At 28.8% G+C, this 20,946-nt stretch overlaps 1 protein-coding gene across 4 annotated transcripts in view; it reads right to left on the minus strand.

Moving 5' to 3' along the window:
• Window positions 1-20,946, minus strand: part of LOC117173105 (baculoviral IAP repeat-containing protein 6) — a 113,445-nt gene that overhangs the window by 29,460 nt on the left and 63,039 nt on the right. For 2 of the 4 annotated variants that reach the window (XM_033361491.1, XM_033361489.1), the window contains 8 exons: window positions 17,528-17,903; window positions 14,442-14,580; window positions 14,136-14,295; window positions 11,385-11,760; window positions 11,163-11,304; window positions 7,755-7,919; window positions 4,301-4,699; window positions 297-1,212 (listed from right to left, as the gene is read on the minus strand). In XM_033361491.1, the coding sequence (XP_033217382.1) occupies window positions 297-1,212; window positions 4,301-4,699; window positions 7,755-7,919; window positions 11,163-11,304; window positions 11,385-11,760; window positions 14,136-14,295; window positions 14,442-14,580; window positions 17,528-17,903 (2,673 nt within the window). The remainder of the gene's footprint in view (window positions 1-296; window positions 1,213-4,300; window positions 4,700-7,754; window positions 7,920-11,162; window positions 11,305-11,384; window positions 11,761-14,135; window positions 14,296-14,441; window positions 14,581-17,527; window positions 17,904-20,946) is intronic. The other 2 variants (XM_033361492.1, XM_033361490.1) reach the window with 2 other exon arrangements.

Consider the following 20,946-nt stretch of genomic DNA (forward strand, 5'->3'; position numbering starts at 1 on the left):
GCGGTTATAACCCATGGGTTAATTTGTTTAAAAAGAAGTAACTAAAGTGTTATTTTACTTTATCCTGAAAAAATTAATCAAAAAGTAATTTAGGAAAAAAGTGACTGAAAGTGACTGTGCGGCAACCCTGATTAGTCTCGACAGTTACTCAAAGTGCTTCTTTCACCAAAGTTCCCTGACTCTTGCCACTTCTTTTGTGTGTGAATCCCTAACTTTCCCGGACCAAACAAATTCCCTGATTTTGACGACTAATTAAGCCATTGCGAAGGAATCAATTTAAATGAAAAACGACTTACATGAAGCGAGATACTGATAAACCGGATTCAAGACCAATGTAGGACTGCTCGCCTTCTTCGTGAGTGTCGAAAGAAGTTGGAAAGTCGCATCAGGAATGGAAGGTGGATTCTCGAATTCCCCGAATTCCGCAGGTGCATTTCCGGCCGATCCATCGCCGAACAACATAGCTAAAGAAGATCCCGAACTATGTCCCAACGCCCCCAGCAATCTCATCATCGTCGGTTCATGTTGCAGAACCGTATCAGCCACACAAGGAACACGAGGTTTGGGAGCTCCACTCTGCTGCATCCGCAACGAGGTCTGTTGCTCAGCAACCTTGCTTTCATCAGTCTGAGAAATACTCGTCGAACTCTGAGTCCCCATTTTACTTCCTCCGGGTCTCTGGATCGCTTCCCCGAGTTCCATGTCGCTCGCAGAGTCAGATCTTGAACTTCTTGCGCTAGGCAGTGGAGTTTGGACAAGTCTGCAAACTAATTTAATCAGAGCGACGATCAAAGCGTCCCAGGATGCTGGACGACCTTGTCTGGCGTCTCCGCCAAGAACACAGGCATAGAGACCAGTGAAGTTGCTGGACTGATTCGCTGAATCAACGAGTCCTCGGCACTGAGCTCCAACTCCGTAGCCCCTAACGTAAGTGGAAACGAGTTCCCCGACGCATTCGGTGATGCTCATGGAAGTTCCGAGGTCTGTATTTGTGAAGTTCAGGTTCAGGAGGGAAGTTATTAGTTTGCACTGCGCGTCCAAAGGTCCTCGACGAGCTGCAAGAGGTCCTCCAGGTTGAACGAGTTGGTAGACGACCCAGAGGAGGAGTTCCTTCAGAGCGTTGCCTAAGGTGCTTCCGGGTGTTATCACGTCGCACCAGAGTTCGAGGCGAATGAGGAAGTCCTGGAGGGCTCGACAGACTATCGGTCCTGCCTGTGGAAAGCAAATTGATTCGATTTATTAATTTTATTTTATAATTAATGAAAGAAGCAAATTTTTAGACTCTAGAAACTATGGATACAGGGTGGCCGCAAAACTTCTCCTTAATTCAACATTTTCCCTGACCATCAATATTTAAAGACCAAAATTCTAAGCCTGCAACATTTTAATATAGAATCTTTTATAAATGGAATAAAACTTTTTTAAAACTATTACCCTCATGAACGCTACAGCTAATTTATTTTAGAAAAATAAATAAAAAAGTGACCTATTTGAACCGTTAAATTGACCAAAGGTGACTAGTTTCGAACCCAAAAGGTGACTAATGTTCTTTTGAATTAAAAAAAATCCACGAAATACATATGAATTCCAGGTGAATTTTAATAAATTCAAGGAAAAATGATAAAACTTAAAACACAATTCAAGTTAAATTAAAAAATTCAAATGAATTAAAAAAAAATTCCATTGACTTCACTCAAACTGGATTTCATTTATACAGAATTACGGGCAATAAGAAGAATTTGATGAAGTTCATAAAAATTCAAGTGAGCTCAAAACAATTTAAAAATATGAAAAAATTCGCTGCATTCAGTAAGTTTTGAATGAATTTAGAAAGCCTTACGAGAATTCTATAGAAATTGATCAAATTCCTAACGATTCAAGCAGAATTAAAATTACTTTTATATGAATTAAACAAGTAATATGCAAAATTCAAACAAAAATCCATTGAATTGAATGAATTTAGAAGAATTCAAGTTAATTAAAAAAATTCGAGAGCTTTTGAAAAAATTCTAAGAAATCCATTAAATTAATATAAAATTCTGCAAAACTCTATAAAATCTAAAAATATTTCCTGAAATCCTAAAAAAAATGTATTAAATTACCTTTAAAACTTTTAAAACCCCTTGAAATCATTACATTTCTCGGATTTTTTTAAATATCTTAAACCCTGACAGTTCTCGTGAAATCGTTCAATATTTTCCGAAATTCTTTACAATCACATGTAAAGTTTGTTAAATCCCTTCAAAATCATCAAAATCCTTCAAAATCCCATAAAATGCCTTAATTCTTGCGAATGTATTCTTTGAAATCCAATAAGATATTATAAAAACCCGTGACCTTACATGAAATTTGATATTTCACTGATATACTTGAAAATTTACTAAAATAAATTTAATTTTAATTTAATTTTAAAACTTTAGCTTTACTTTAAAAACCCTAAAATCATTGAATTCTTCGGAAATCTTATAAAACACCTTGGAATCATTTAAAGTACCCTAAAATATTTCATTTCATTTGTCTTAGAAAATTCTTTGGGATACCTTAAAATTATTAAAATCCATTTGAAATTCCTTGGTATCTTTTAAAATACCTTTAAATATTTCAAACTATTCGAAATGCTTTGGAACTTTTTAAAGGCTCTTCAAAATTTCTTGGATTTTCTAAAAGTACCCTAAAATTTTTTTAATCATTCAGAATCCTTTAAAATTACTGAAATCTATAAACAAATTCTTGGATTCTATTAATATATTTCAAATCCTTCAAAGTCTTTTGAATGGCCTCTAAACTTTTTAAATCCCTTAAAATTCCTTTGAAACTTGAAAAGTACCTTAAAATCTTTGGAAGCACCTTGGAAATCTTTAAAATCCGATGAAATCCCTCAATTCTCACAAATAAAATTTTTAAAATTCATTAACATATTATAAAATTCAGTGAGATTAAATGAAATCTGATATTACCTGATATTCTGGAAAATTTGTTAAAATACCTTTCAAAATCACTTTATAAGTATGTAAATTCTCGGAATTCTCACAAAATACCTTGAAATCTTTTGAAATACCCAACAATATTTCATATTTTTCGAAATCACTGCAAATGATTGAGATTAATGAAAAATTCCTTGGAATCTTTAAAAACTATCTAAAATATTTCAAATACTTTCAAATCTTTTGAAATTCCTTCAATCTCTTTAAAGCTTTTGAAAATTATTAGGAAGTATTAAGAAATACCCTAAAATCTGAAAAATCCTTTCGAGGAACATCTTCATATCATTGAAATATATTTAAAATTCCTCGAAATATTTCAAAATACCCCAATCCTTTGAAATCTCTTGAAGCTTTTTAGAGTTCTTAAAAAATCTATGGAAATTGTCAAAATATCTTATAATCGTTGAAATCCTTGAAAACCCCTAGAATCATTTAAATCTCTTTAAAAGTCCTATAAAATCGATCCATATCTTCCGAAATTCGTGAAATTTCGTAATATTTTCAAATTATCGAAATCTATTAAAAAGTTATTTGGAATCTTCTTAAATATTCAGGCATATTTCAAATCCTTTGAAATCTTTTGAAATCCATTGAAACATTTTAAAGCTAATGAAAATTACTTGTAATGTTTAAAAATACCCTAAAATCTTTAAAATCCCTTCAAATTATTTAAATATATTAAAAAGTACTTGTAATTTATTAATATATTTGACATCCTTTAAAATCTTTTGAAATCCCTTGAAACTTTTTAAAGCTCTTGAAAATTATTTGGAGATTTGAAAAAAAAAACTTAAAATATTTAAAATTCTTTTAAATCTTTAGAAGTACCTTGCAAATCTTTCAAATTGTACGAAGTCTCCCAATTTTTGCGAATAAATTCTTTGAAATCCATTAAAATATTATAAAATAATATTTCAAATCCTTTGAAACTTTTTGAAGCTTGAAAATTCCTATGAATTTGTTGAATTATCCTTTAATCTTTAAAATCTTTTGAAATGTCTTCAAATTATTTAAATATATCAAAAATTTCTTAGAATATTTGTAAATATCCTGAACGATTTCAAAATAATTCAAGCAACTTTAATAATAGATAGAAACCTGAATTCAATAGTGGTTAACCCGTGGGTAAAATCATTGAATGAAAAGTGACTTAAGTGCACTTTTCATTTAAAAAGGTAACAATAGAGCCTTTTTTTGGAAAGTGACTAAGATGTTATTTGAGAAAGAAAGTGAGCAAAAGTCACTGTGTAGCAATTTTTTTTTTCTTAAAATATCTGACCTGCGGCCACCCTGGCATGTAAGTTCGGATAAATTACCATTCCGAATTGTTTGTCGGTTGTATCGACGTTGAGTCCATTTCCAGAAAGAAGTCTTAGAAGCATCGGCCCCATATTTCTTTCTTTTACAATACACCCAGCCATTCCACCTAGCAATCCGTCTAATGGAGTGCTACAACTTGCAGCTTCGGGTGCGTCAGTTTGCAAGGGTTGATTGCTTGCGAGAGTCAAGCATTGTAGAGCGTGACACCAAGCTCTTAGAGAAACGCCTGGATACCAAGAAAGCACGGAAATAATTCCTGAAATGGCAACAGAGCTCAGTGGAATCACTGGAGTTAGGGATGTATCAAACTGGGTTGAAGTGCTCGATTCTGTGGAGGCGTCCAAGTTCAAGGTCAACCAGAGTTGCAAGACTAGTTCAAGACTCGTTCCCTCCCTCTGGAAAATATAAGAAAAGTACATTTTTATACTGGTTGCCAGAATTTCTGGGATCAGCGCGCAATAGAAGCTCAAGAAAGGGAAAATAGACTAATTTTTTAAGAAAAAGGGGGAAAATACAGATAATATGAAAGATTTATTTTTGCACGTGGAAACAGTCATATTTTTTATAAGAAATGTTATATTTCAAAATTTTTGAATTATTTCTGCCAAAAAAAAAATTATTTTTTTATAATTGGATATACTTAGGTCGTGGAAAACCCATTCACGGTGATATAAAAAGGTCCAACAACAGATACAATTGAATTAAGTAAAATTACTCATTTGCATATATTTAAAATCGTTTTCTCTTTTCAACATTCCATCATTAATAATAAAATTCTGATACTTCTACACTGAGAAATTTCACGAGATTAATTCACGGAGGCCTGTGATTTTAGAGCTATAATTTTTACGAAAAGGGGCGTGACCCAATGCCTGAAACTCTGGGACCTATGCTTTAAAGGCAAGGGTTCGGAGATCTTAGTTCTCGCGCCAACAAATATATTAGTTTCATCGATTAATTAAATGATTCTAAAAACATAATTAATCATTTCTTGAATTTGCCTGTAAAGTCCATGAATTTGAATCATAATTCAAACTAGTTTCTATTTGTTCTTTTTCAACTTAACACCCAGTGTATATCTAGGTAAAATTAATTCGATTTATTCGATATTGATTCTACCGAATAATATTCCTAACTTTTCAATTAAAAATATTGTATTTTTGACAAGATAGATGAAATTTTAACCGAAATGATTAATTTTATACCAAAAAGACGATTTTCTTTTTTAAATACATGAATTTTCAACTAAATAGTTGAATTTGAAACTAAAAAATATTAAGTTTCAACTAAAAATATCGTCTTCAACAAAAAATGAAATAGTTAAATATTCAGATAAAAAATGGATTTTCCATACAAAAAAACAAATATGCAACTAAAGTGATGAATTTTAAACTAAAATGATGATTCTTTAACTGGAATAGATGAATTTTTAATTAAAAAATAAAGAATGTTAATAAAGGAGCTTAAATTTCAACAAAGTCATTTTATTTTAAGCCAGAAAGATGATTTTTTAAGTAAATTGATGAATCTTTAACTGGGACAATTGAATTTTCAACCTAAAAGATGCATTTTTAAACAAGATTAATTCTCTACAAAAAATACGATTTTTCAACAAAATACATGTATTTTCAATAAAAGGGTTAAATTGCCAGTTGAAAAAGAAATTTTTTTAACCAAACTGATGAATTTTCAACCAAGAATAATAATTTCTACCGAACAGACAAATTTCCAACGAAATATGTACATGCATTTTCCACTAAAAAGATAAATTATTAACCAAAAATTGAATAGTTAAATCTTCAGTTTAAAAAATTAATTTTCAAATAAAATAAGGAAAATTTTCAACTGAAATAGTTACAATTTTGGTTTTAAAAAAACTAACTTTCAACCAAAAATATAAATTCTTAACCGAGAAGATCAATTTCTCCCAAAAAAGAAGACTTTTCAATGAAGAAAAATAATTTTGTAATAAAAAAATAATTAGTTCAATTTTTAGTTACAAAAATTAAAGTTCAACCCTAGAGATGCATTTTGAACTAAAATAGTGGAATATTCAACTAAAATAATTTCACTTTCAGGTATAAAATTTAATTTAAAAAAAATCAACTGAAGAGATAGGATTTTAACGGGAATAGATAAATTTGAAGTAAAAAAATTAATTTTTAGCCTATGAAAAAACAAATTTTTTAACAAACTAGCACATTATTCAACCAAAGAGATGAATTTTCAGTTATAATGATTATTCTTCAAAAAGTAAACAAAAAATTATTTTTAACAAAAGCCTTTAATTTCCAACCAAGTAATTAAATTTTCATTCCAAAAAATATGAATACTGAAAAAATGTCATAGTTTATATTTCAAATTGTAATTAGAATTGGTTGAATTCAACTTAAAATACGACTTTTCAACTTGAGTTGAATTTTTAACTACGAAAGATTTTTTAGTCAAGAGAGAAAACTGCAAACTGTTGAATTTTTAACCAGATACTTGAATGACCAACAAAAAATGATACATTTTCAACCAAAATTAGAAGAGTTAAATTATCATTTAAAAAACATTAATTTACAAAAATTATTGGATTTTCAATCAAATAATTAAATATATTAATATAACAAAACGTTCAAAATTAATGATTTTCATTTTAAGGGAATTGAATTTAAGGACATTCAATTTGAATAACCTAGACTTTTTAGTTCTTTTTCAATCAATTTCATCAGGAATCTATACAAATTTGGTTAACTTTAAATAAATCTGTTACGGTTCGGTTAAAATGAATTTAGCCCAAGGATGCGAACACCAAAAATGTTTTTCTTAATTTTTTATCTCGAAAAAAGCAAGATAAGAAAAAAGTTAAAGAAACCATTTTTTTGTTGTTGAAAAATTATCACAAAAGGCCCCCTTAACAATTTTTAATCTCACGTCGTTTCCTTGAAAGTATTGATTTTCGATTTTATTAAGAGGTAAAATTAGTCTTTTTACGGTTTTATACCAGAGACAAAATTAGAACAGATCAATATTATTATTCGAATTGACTCAAGATATTTTATTTTTATTTTAAAAATGTTAACAGCTTATGATAAAAACTTTTTATTGTTAAAAAGCAAAAGCATGTGTGTATAAGTATACTCTTAACGTTTTTATTTAAAATAATTATATCGAGAAGAGGAAGTACGAAAAAAATAAGTTTAGTATGATACTGAAAAGTCAAGTTTTTTAAAGAAAACTAAGCGAGCTACAAAATGATTAAGGGGTCTTTTTGCCCAAGAAACAATTTTGCTACCTTGACTTTTTTTCCTATCTGGTTTCGTTTTCAAGAAAAACTGGGTCATGCTACTTAAAAACAATTAAAAATGGATTTTTTGCTGAATTAAATTTACTAATTTTAGTATACAAAGCCTAACCGATAATAATAAATGTGAAAACAGCTCAAATAAGTAAACAAAAAAATACCTGTATGTGCAACTCGGAGAAGATTTTGTCAAAACATCGAGTGAGCATCATTAAACTAGAAGGCATCGAGTCGCCAATATTCCAGGATTCCTGGCTTCGATCGTTCCATCCTGGGGCTTGTCTTGAATTTGTTGGCTGTGGAGTTCTCGCTGCTTCTGGAGGAACCTGGAAAATTAAATAAAGTCCATTTTCATACAATAATCATTCATAAAGGTAATTTATAATTTTATAAAAATATTAAGCAGAAAAAGGAGGCATTAGAGGCAAAAGGTTACATCAATTTTGAATCTCAAATTTCTATCCTGCGTAATATTACTTCTTAAAAATCATAAAATAATTTTGTTTATCCAGACCAGACTTCCCAGTCCAAAATGCTTTTAAAACAGGGTAAATAAGATTATTTTTCATAAAATTGGAGAATAATACGGGAATAAATTCCTCCAAATTAAACTAATTTAGGTACCAGATTTCTCATATTTCAAAAGGGATTTATTATTTCACTTTCAAGAAAACAGTTGAATTTTCAACAAAGAAAAAGACGAATTTTCAACAATAAATGTATGTTCAGCCAAGAAACATAAATATTCAAACCAAACGTTAAAAATTTTTTAACACAAGAGTTGAATTTTACACCAAGAAAGATTTTCATGAACTTTAAAAAAAAGGCCAAATTAAACGTTTGAATTTTCATCTAAAAAATATCAATTTTCAACCAAAAATAGAATAGCTAAATTTACATTTAAAAAACTGTATTTTTGATCAAATAGTTCAAACTTTCAACCAGTTAGTAATATTTCCATGACAAGCAGACGAATCTTGTAAAAGAAAGTTGAATTTTTACCCGGAAATATGAATTTTCAACAAAAAAGAAAATTTTTAACCAAATAATTGAATTTTCTACAAAAAAGACGAATTTTCATCAAATCCATGGATTACTTTTTTCAGTCCAATTTTTAATTTAAAAAGTTAATGTTTAATTATTAAAAATAACTTCAAACAAAATAGTTCATCTTTCAGCCAGGTAATAGAATTTTTAACCAATAAAGATGAATTCTCATCGAAAAAGGTAATAGTAGATACTTTTACCGAAAAAGAGTTTCTTGTTAAATACGAAACAGTTGAATTCGACCCGAAAAGACGAATTTTGAACAAAATTGTTTAATCATCAAGAAGACCAATTAATTTTAAACTAATTTAATTTTTTTCAAAAGAGAAACATTTTCCACAAGAGATGAATTTTCAACAACAAACGAAATGAATTTCGAACAAAGTAGTTCAACTTTTAACAGGAAGTTAAGTTAAAACACAATTATGAATCATTCTTTTTGAAAATGTAATAGTTATTACTTCAGTCAAAAAATATTTCAGTCATAAATGGAAAAAAATTGCAAACAAATTGTGGCATTTTCAAGCCAAATGGCGACTTTTTAATCAAATGGTGAATTTTCAATCCAAGAGAACGAATTTTCTATCCAAAAAGACGAATCTTCAACAAAAAAACTTTAAATTTTAACCAAACAGGATGACTTTTGAACAAAATATGTAGTTGAATTAAACAAAAAACTTTTCAATCAAAAGAGATGAATTTTGAACCAAATTATAATAATAGACTTTTCAATAAAAAAGAACTCTTAACCAAAATTGATTACTTTTCTACATAAAAAAAAAGAATTTTCAATCCAAAAAGACGAATTATTCATCCGAAGAGACGAATGTTTAATAAAGCAGTTGAATTTTCCAATTATTAACGATTAATTTTCTACCAAAGGATGAATTTTGAATCAAGAAGGACCAATCTTCTATCCAAAAAGACGAATATTCAACCAAACAGATTAATTTTCCACAATGTAATTAAACGTTGAACCAAATAGTAGAATTTGTAACCAAAAGAGATGAATTCTGAACGAAAAAATATAATAGTAGAGTAAAGTGCCTACCTCCGCCCCCTTAGCTTTTTACGCTGTAATTTCTAAACAAACGAGTGTTTTCAACCGAAAAATTTGCACTTATACTTCAAAGAGTTGGTAACAAATCCTTAAAATCAGAATATTATTTTTTTTTGTTTTACGTCAACGAAATGAAAAAAATGCAAAAAAAAAAAACATTTTAACGATATTCAAAAATTGGGTCCTAATTTCGCCCCTCCCCCCCTTTTTCTCATAAATGATGTTAGGAATAAAGTAATAGCAGTGGGAAATGTCATCATCATCATCATCATCATCATTATTATGTAGTAAAGTGTTACATTTTCAAACAAATATCGCACAAGAAATTGATCTTTTTCGCTTTTGAAGCACACTTTTTGAGGAATATTTAAAGTATTATTCATATTTATAGTACTGATATAGGTGCTTATTGAGCAAAAATAACTTCTCGCGTTAAATACTCTTCTAGGTTCCTGATTTCGTCCCAGGGAGGGGTAGGGGCGATTAGGAATTTCCTAACATTCTTCAAAACAAGTAAAAATCATAACCCCAAATTTTTCAATTGAAAATCCACTGCACATTTGGCGGATCAAAAAGCATTTGCTCTTGTAACTTTTCAGGAAAAGCAGCTATTGACACAAGACTTGGTGAAAACGCGGTCGTAACACAAGTGATAGAAGTTACGACAATCGTTTACGGGGTGCAGCGCTTCCCGGACAAAATCAGTTGGGGGCGGAATTACGCACTTTACCCTACACTTTTCTAATTAAGAAGAAACTAATTTTCCACAAAAAAGGATTACTTTTATAAAAAAGAAAAAAGAAATTTTCAATACAAAAACACGAGTTATCTATAATAAAAGACGAATGTTTAACAAAGCAGTTAAATTTTCCAATTATAAAAGATTAAAGTTCTACCAAAGGATGTATATTGATTCTAAAAGAACGCATTTTCAATCCAAAAAGACAAGCATTCAACAAAATAGTTGAATTTCAACAAAATAATTAAATTTTCAACCAAATAGTAGAATTTTTAACCAAAAGAGATGAATTCTCAACCAAAAATGTAATAGTACACTTTTTCAATTTAAAAGAAATTAAATTTGAACCAAGAAAGATTACTTTTCTACAAAAAAAAAGAATTTTCAATCCAAAAAAAAAATGAATTATCTGTCCAAAAAGACAAATGTTTAACAAAACAGTTGAATTTCCAACTATATATGTGAATTTTCAAGAAAAAATGAATTTTCAACAAAAAATATAATAGCAGACTTTTTCAATTAAAAAGAATTAACTTTTAACCAAAAAGAAAAGTTAAATCTTCTTATTGGGTTATACTAATTCAGCTGGTATCTAAATGAAAAAAACGAGAAAAGGGGTAAATATCGGGGAAATAGGAAAAAAAAAAAAGAAAAATCCTTCAAAAACGAAAAAGACGGACAGAGGGGAATACGGATAATGAGTGTGAAGTCTGCTATACTTACATGGATCGTCGCACTCAAACTGAGCGGCAAATTATAAGCCCCGAGGGTGGAAAGCCTCCTCAAAGCAATTTCGACCGCAGTTTCGACTCCGTATTCCAATCTCGCATCCACCGCGAGCGAAATAAAAGTCCTACAATCAGAACTATGTTCAAACAAAAATCATTCAAAATTATCGGAAACAATTGTAAAAACAAATACAAATGAAAAGTCAGCAATAAATACCCTGAGTTTGTGGAAGAGGGATACTTGGGAATAGCTCCGCCCTTTTTCATGATACTCTTCCCTCGTTCAAGAATATCGTCCAAATAATCTTCGAGTTCACTGTCATCCGACTCTACCAGAGACGGAAGATTGAATCCATTCGATTTCGAGGTGGAGGCGTTCACTGGGGTCACGGCTATACTGTCCTGGGTGTCCTCGTCTCCGTCTGCGAAGCCTTCGTCGTTCCCCATTGTAGTTGAAGAACTGCTTGTTCCAGCAACAGGTGCTGGTTCTTCTTCTGCAGAGGCTCTGCCTTCTTCTGCACCAAGGGAATCGAAAATCTCCTCGGACGGACTGCCTTCGTGTGTCGTCGAAAGTCTGGGATAAAGTCTTCCTCCTGAGAAAGTTTCTTGCAGTTTTTATAATATATCGAGAGACGAAGGATTCCTTATATTATTCATAAGAATTATTTTTGCATCAAAATCAAGTTTAAAATAAAATAAACATTTCGAAAAACTACTTATTTTGTAAGTTTATTCGTTTCCAAGATTATATAAATATAAATTTTCTAAGATGTTTGAGAAAATTAAAAAAAATTCAAGATTTCAGACATGACCAGTCAAAATTTCAACAAGAAAGCTAATTTTCAACCAATCAAAATTAGTGCTCAATGATAAATATGAAATATAATGGATATTTCAAACAAAAAAGGATTTAATTTCAAATACAAAATAGTTGAATTCATATAAAAACCTCAATAAAATACAGTCGAATACTAAATTTAAAAATATTAACTTTTACCAGTTTGCATTTTTAGCAAAAAAGATAATTTTCTCCATAAGATGAATTTTCTACAAAACATTTCCATTTCTTAACCCGCAAATCAGAATTTTCGATGAAATAGATCAATTTTCTATCAAGAAGATTAATTTTTTATTAAAAAGACGAATTTTGAACGAAATAGTTACACTGGCAACCGATGAGATGAATTTACAACCAAAACAGATAAATTATTATGAATTAAAATGAGGAATTTTCGACCAAAAAAACGACTTTTCAACAAAATAGATGACTTTTTCAAAAAAAAGTTACAATTTCAAAAACATGAATTCTGAATCTTAAAAAAAAAATTGTTTAATAAAACAGATCCATTTTTAACCAAGTAGTTGAATATTCTACCAAGAAACGTGAATTAAAAAAATGTAATATCTGTTGATATTTCAACTAAAAAAGATTTTAACATTAAATCAAAAAGAATAGAATTCATGTCAAAAATTAATTTTCAACAAAATAGTGGAATTCATAACCAAACAGATTAATTTTCAAAACAAAAAAGAGGAATTTTCAACAAAATAATTGAATTTTCAACCAAAGTAAAATAATAACAAATAATTAAGTAATTGTATACCTACAGCATCATAGCAGGAGGTTTCAAGCATCGTATTAAATTAACTTATAAAATTCTAATTCACCCGAGTAAAAGTTTAATAATAGGTATTTCATCCAAATACTATTTTTCAGCAAAATTATTGAATCCGCAACCAAAAATAATTATTACCAGTTTGCATTTTAACCCAAAAAGATCATTTTCTGTCAAGAAGATTTATTGTCTACAAAAAAAAAAGAACTTTGAACTTTGAAGGATTTGAACTGATTAAAATGGATTTGAAGGATTTTATGAAGTTTCAAACCTTCTGGAGTAGTTTAAAAAATCCCAAGGAATTTCAGAAGATTCCAAAGATTTCACGAGATTTTAATAAGTTTCACATGATTTCAGAGGATTTCAAAGATTTAAACGTTTTTTGACAATATTCTAAGAGATATTACAAATTTTAAGATAATTTACGCGATTTTAAAGTATATATTTCAAAGAATTTTACAAGGCGTAAGCAAATTTTATAGGTATTTATAGTATTTTACAAGAGTATCAAATATATTAAAGGATTTCAGGAGTCTCGAGAGGATTTCAGAAAATTAAATATTTTTAAAGGAATTTTAAAAGGTAATAAATATTTCATGACGTTATACTGGATTTCAAAATATTTCAAGGAAAAAAACTGTTCAGGTGCAATTTGTTTAATCAATGTTTTTTTTACCTGAACACATCACCCATTTGTATTTCAAAGTCCGGGACATCTTATTCTATTGATTATTATTATTGAATACATTATTTGGATAACCTTACATTTCACATAAGCCTGAAGTTTGCAGAATTTTTATTTTTAACATAAAAAAACGATAGCTCGTCCAATCATGAACACGGGTTTCCTGGCAACAATTGATTCGAAATAATAATCGAAAATGGCGCCATGTACTTTTTAATAATTGAATTCATTCATATAGTCATTGTTTTTTTGATTCCTTAAAAATAATTTACAAAGCACGGACTCCTACATTTTATTTCACAAAACATGATATATTTATTAAATCTTTAACTTTGACGGATATTGTGTTGATGTAAAGTCCAGAATACAATAGACAAAACTTGTTTCCGTTAGTGAAAAACCTGATATAAACTTTGTAGAACCAGTCAATTTTTAAATATTCTGACAGACCTTTACGACCGTTGGTGGCACGTGGTAGATTTAACAAATAGAATATCGTTTGGCCAGCCAAAAATCAATTTTGTGGCTGATTTTGCACAATTATGGCTTAAACATGTGACAGCCTGGCCAATTGGGATTTGTTAAACTTTTAGACGATTTAGACACCTTGTCCTAATCTTTCTTGTCACCCAAATAGTTTAACTCAACAAAAGAAAAATGTCCTCACCTTCGAGAAGATCTTGCAATAAACAAGAGACTGCGTGCATCGACCAGGCAGCATCAGAAGCTCCAGTTGCGAGTTTTACTAATTTCAGAAGTTGTTCCTCTGTCATAAGTTCACCCAAACTAATTGCAGGGCGCGTGGAAACTACAAGCCTGGCCACTACCTATTTTTAAATTTACATATTTATAACGCATTAAAAAATAAAATTACAGAAAGAAAAGTTTAAGATAGAGAAAAGAAGAAAGATAAAACGATAGGAACGATGAAATAAATAAAAGAGGAGATGAAGGAAGTGGAAGAGAAACTTACTTTGCAGGCGAGAAGGAACATATCCATGTTGGCAGCGTTGTTTATGATCAAAGCAACAAGACCACGGGCCACAGGTAAAACATTTTGATGTGAGAGATTGGTCGCGTAATCGATTTCAGGATCAGTGCTCTCTGATCTGCTTCAAATTAAAACAAAAAATATAATTTTAATGCGGAAATCATAACAGTTAAAAAAAATCAAATCAATCGATTTCGAGTTTAAAGTTTAAAGACTTGTTGCTTCCCTTGACGACATGCAGTGTTGCCAACTGAAGAGCAGCTACTCAAAGATTCATATAAAAATGTACGTTCGTTTTCCCGATATTCTTTCTAGTTTCAAACTTTTTCCGGGTTATAAAATTTTTTAAATTGAAGCCTTCAAAAGTAAAACCATTTATAATCTAAAGTATTAAAAAAATTTCCAAATTAATGATTAAAAGTTGAACAAATTCAAAATGATATAGTATTTCAAAAAATATTTATATAAATTGTATGTACATACAATATAAAAAAAAAACCTTAACAATTTTAATAAATTCGAATCTTCCAAAATTACACAATCCAGAAAGAAAAAACCACTAGACTGTAAAATTCTAAAGTAGAAGCCATCAAAATTGAAAAATGTTTACTTCAACAAGGCTTTCAAACAAAAGAATTTAAATTTTACCATTTTCAAACTTTTATTTGAAATTACAACTCTTAACAATGAACCATTTTTTCAATAAAATTTTGCAAAATTAAAACAGAAGCATTGAAAATCATTCACCTATTAAGACTTTCACTTTGAAATTACCTCATTTATAAATTAGCCTATTAGTATTTGAAACGATTTCGAATTAATTATTTGACTATTATTAAGGCTTACAATGAGAAATTGTACAATTTTAATTCTAAACCAGACAGTTTTTAACGCTTAAAATAAACATTTAAAAAATACAAGCACTCTCAGTTTAAAATTTTCTATTCTCAAAATTTAAGTTGTTATCTATTCGATTCTGAATATTCAAGTATAAAATAAAAATAAAACTAAATTACCTAATTTAATATTTTACCATGTAAAATTGTTTTATTTAAACTAATTAAATTATAAAATTATTCAATTTCACGCGATACCAGTTTAAAATTGTACAATATATAAAGTATCAAGCTGAAATCGTTCACCATCGAACTTTACGTATATTTAAATCTACGAGTATTGAATTTTTAATTCTTTGATAAATTTAAATGATCAAATGCAAGCCTTGAAAACTAAGAATGAAAAAATTACAAGACAGAAAATAAATTCACTGTCATTGGTAATGGTTAAACTGCGATGCGCCACCTGGTGACAAAAAATCCGAACGAAAGAGAATAGGTACGATTTAGAAGATGTATTTTAATTTGCGCAATAAAAATGTTTATTATGATATCATTAAGTTTAAAATGCGCATTTCCAAAAAACGTCCACTTTAACAAATTTTAAATTTTACATTTCAACTGTTAAGTGTAAATTTTACTTTAAAGAATTTTATAATGGAGTATTAAAGACTTAAGCCATTAAAAATTAGAAGCGTTTGAAATCTAAGATTTTAGATAAAAAACATTTTTAGCTGATCAACTGAATATAAATTAGTAATGATTTTTAAAATTGAACTGTTCATTAAGAATTAAACAGTGAATAATAATTAATTTTAGAAAACGATTCGAACTCAGTTCGCAATTTTACAATTTCCAGTTTCTAACGTTAAAAATTATGTAAACTATTTCAATTGGAAAGTCTTATTACTTAAACAAATGTAAACGCCTGATTGAAACTTTATAAGCTGTTTTCAATTCTAAAATAACCTTAAAATAATATATTCATAATTAAAAGCTTTTATTAAATTCCACATATTAGTTTAGTCTAAAATATTCCATTTTTAAACCAATCAATTATACATTTTTTAAATAAGAAAAATAAGAATTACTTAATATTTAAAAATATCTGACTGTTTATTTAATGATTTAAAATCCGCGATTATAATAAAATATTAAAAACTCATTTTGAACGTTATATTTTAATTGTTCAATCCAAAAAAATATTAATTTGTAAGTTCAATTGTTGAACTTCGATGTATAAATAACAATTGAATACACATTATTCCATAATGAAGAAATATTTAGAAGTTTACAAAAATTCAAATTCAATTTAAAATTTGAATTGATTTGAAATAATTTAAACAAAGTGTCTACGTGTACCGACAAAATCCGGCTGTTAGTAACAAAATTTCGGTGTAAATAGCCCACGGCATAATTTAAAACAAAATATAGATTTTTGCAGATTTCGTACAAAAAATTAAAAAGATTTTCAAGGATTTTGAATGGCTTCAGAAGATTAAAAAACATTTCTTATGAAAATTAATGATTTTTATTTTGAAAGTATAATTTTCAGTGATTATTCAAAAAGATTTAGAAAATTATCAAACATGAAATTTGGAAGCGTTTGAAGGATTTTTAACCATTTAAAATATAAATAATTTAACTTTTAATTTAAGAAGTATTCAGTTTATTAAAAAAATGTAATCGTTCAATTTTTAATGTTTCTGTCTTAAAATTACTTCAAATTATATAATTTTGAAAATTTTTTAATTCATTGGTTGATTTTTCATTTTAGAATTTATAGGATTGAAAATGATAACTTGGACTTATATTTTTAGAACTGAATCTAAATTTCTGAAATAGAAAATAATTGTTTTTTAAAACCTATGTCACAAAAATGTGTTTTTTCACTGTATGAGATGATGGAAATTTTATATAAAACTATTTGTTTTTCATGACGATTTGTTTTTAGTATTCAATCATTGTTTTATACTTCACAAAACTATCGTAAAAACACTTTTATGCAAAAATTAATGTACAACTTTAAAATTGTATCTACTCTTTCTAGTTCCAGTTTTCGGCACCAGGTGACGGAATGGTAGAACACCATTCCCAATATCCTGGTTTGAATTTCACTTTAATTTTCTTGCTAGAAAGTTAGTACCCCTGACGTAACTCAGTTTTGCCAAATTTGCTTTTGTACAACAATTAAAGTTACACTTAAACCCCTTAAATTTCAATAATCCATACCTGGAACTGGGTTGGGGTTGAATACGTGGACTTCGAGGGACATGAACTTCGCTCCTCCTCACAGTAAGCAGATCTTTGAATTGCTTAACCGAATGTTGCTTCAAAGTTTTCTTGAAGAACCTCTCCTGGGACTTTAAAGCGGCTTCAAGTTTACTGGTAAGAGTCGCCGCTTGAGAAGAAAGTGCAGATCTTGCCTGTGAAGAGACCTGAAAAGCCTTTTTTGCTTGCTCAAGGTCCTGAAGTTGCTGCTTGTGATGCATCAACCTTTTCTGCAATTTCCTTCTGTGACTTTTACAAGCCGCAGATCTACTCGAGCTTGCGTATTTTCGCTGCATGGCTGATTCTCCATGAATGAAATCCCACCTTGATGAAAGGCCTTTTAAAAAGAAAATTGTAAAATTAAGATTGGCAAGGATGACATTTATAAGTTATGGAATAATTATTATCTGGGTGTCTACCTGACGTTATATTGTTAATTTTTCGTGACCAATTTAAAAGAGTTTAAGAGATTTAACTAAATTCGAACGATTTTTTTAATTCTGTAGTTTTAAACCAAAATTAAAATTATTATCTTTATATTCCCATTCCCTGTTCCCAAATATAAATGATAGTTCTTTTAGAAAATTCCCTATACCAACTCAAAATTAAATTTATTTCAAAAATTCCCTGTTCAAAGTCAGAAATATATTTATTTATAAAATTTTCTATTTTAATTCAGAAATACAATAACTTGCTTCTTCCAAAATTTCAAAGGGGGAAGTTTAAAATTCTGACGAATATTAACTTGAAACAGGGGTTTTTGAATTCCTGCTTTCTAAATCATAACTGAAATTCTTTTCCAAAATTCCCCTTTTGTGTCAAAAGTTTCCTGTGTCAAGTAAAATCATAATTCTTTACAGAAACTTCCTATTCTAAAGTAAAAATAAAAATTCTTAACGATATTTCTTGTTTAAAAATAAGGTAAAGTTAAAACAGTAATTCTTTGCCGAAATTCACAGTTCTACCTCAGAATTGTAATTTTTTTTATTAAATTTTCTGTCCCAAAGTCAAAATTCTAATTCTTTACGAAATTCTTTGATCAAAAGCAAAAATGATAACTTTTTATGGAAATGCCCTATCCCATTCTCAATTTTACATTTATTAACTAAAAATTATACTGCCCCAAATAACTTAAAAATTATAATTCTTTACTAAAATTGTATCTACTAAAGATAGAACTATAATTATGCACGGCAAATCATGCCTCGAACTCAAAATTAAATTTCATTGAAAAAACTATATGTGGCACCTTAGAATTACAATTATTTTTGAAAATTCTCTTTTCCAATGAGGGTAATTGTAATTTTTTATTTGAATTTTCTTTTAGATTTTTTCACAGACCTCGGACCCATTTGTAAAATCCAAAACAGTATTCATAGTAGCATGAATTAAAAAAAGAAAAGAAGATAATAATGTCATGCAATTTTTTAAATATTACATCAAGGAATTAACTATATTTTTCATCTGCTACAAAATATATCTCTCCCATAAAATCGTGTGAAATCGTTTCGAATCTTTTCAAATAACCTGAAAAAGCATTGAAATCCGTTGAAATACTTTAAGAAACCCTTGAAACCTCTGAAAACCATTCGAAATTTTCTGAAATCTTACGAGATTCATTGAAAACTCATAAAAAATTCTAATCTCGTTTAAATTCCTTGGGATTCCCTGAATTCTTCGGAATCAGCTAAAATCAATTATCTGAAATTCCGGACAATTCCCCATTATAATTTTTTTTTTGAAATTTAAAAATTCCTTATAATCATGTGGGATCTTTTTATTTATTTTGAAATTCTATGAATACCTTAAATGATTTAAAATTCCGTAAAGTCTTTGAACTCTTCTGAAATCTAACCAAATTACTTGACATTCCTTAGAAATACTTTAATCTCTTGACATTTTCTATAATCATAAAAAATCCTTTCAAAGCTCATTACATTCCTCGGAATATTATAAAATGAAAAATTACAAAATATTTTATTTTTAATTACAAAAAAAATTATATAAATAAAATACAGCATATTATTTAAAATCCGTTGCAATTTTTCAAATCGATGAAATTTGTCGAAAACTCTATAAATTCCGCCATAGAAATCAGTTAAAAATTAATTTGATTTAATTTTATTTCACTTGCAATTTTTGATACCATCCTTTTTTTGGTATTTTGTAAAATATCCTAAAATCTTTCAAACCCGGTATAATATACTAAAAATCCCTTGAAAAACTTTAAAACTCCTCCGCAATCAGATGAAACTTTTTGAAATAATTTCAAATTACTCTAAAATCTTTGAACCTTTATAAAATCCTGTCGAATCCCTGAAATCGGTTAAAATCCTCTCACAACCCTTGGACTCTGTTGAAATCTTGTGATTTTTTCAGAAATCCTTAGAAATGTTTTGAAATTACGATTTTTGATATGGCGGATATATTACTTTAGTCAATAATCTGAAAAGTTGGAAAATATGTTTGAAGGCAAGGTGAAAATATGGTTGCATAATCGAGAAATTTGAGAAAATAGTAGCATTAGTGTCAATTTTTTTCAGAATAGTAGAAAAATAGTAACATAATTTAAAAAAGTGTTAAAAGTATCAGTAGTGTAGTGAGTCCGACGCCTGCTTTTAGTTATTCCACGTCCCAACCCAGAATGATAAATCTTTCGAAAAACTCCCTGTTTCTAAGTCGAAATTATAATTCTTTACTGAAATCCCCTGTCCCAACTCAAAATTATTGTTTTAAATATAAAATTCACTGTTCTAGGTCAACATTGCAATTTTTTGTAGAAAATTCCATATTGCAAGTGAGAAATGTGATTATTTTCACATATTGCCTGTCCCCACTCGGAATTAGCGTTTTAACTTAAATAAAACATAAAACTACTTTGAATTTGCATATTAGTACATTCGAGAGAAATATCCCGCTCACTGAATCACATTCCCGGTCATTTCCCGGCTTTCCTGATTTCCGGGTCAGGTAAACACCCTGATTATTAATGATTTATCATGAATTAACTAAAGGATTCTGAAAATTTATCCACCTTTATCCAACTAAACATAATGAGTGCTTAAATTACCATAATGTATTTTATTAAATATACCAACACTGAAAAAAACACCCAAATTCTGCACTTTTTAATCAAATTTGTTTGCGTTATTAATAATAATTATTCGAATACACATTTTTTCTATCACAGCATTATTATAAAATAAATGATTTATAAAATAAAAAATCAATCTTTAACAAATAATTTGTTTAGAAACCAGTTTTGTTGTTGAATGATTAATATCAAATTATTGTCAAATATTGTTGCTCAACCAAATTCATACAGATGTAAAAATTGTCGCACCATTGAGAGGAACAGAAAAGGCCGAATTTAACGGTAA

Source organism: Belonocnema kinseyi, chromosome 5 (genome assembly GCF_010883055.1).
Source record: "Belonocnema kinseyi isolate 2016_QV_RU_SX_M_011 chromosome 5, B_treatae_v1, whole genome shotgun sequence".
Classification (NCBI taxonomy): Eukaryota; Metazoa; Arthropoda; class Insecta; order Hymenoptera; family Cynipidae; genus Belonocnema; species Belonocnema kinseyi.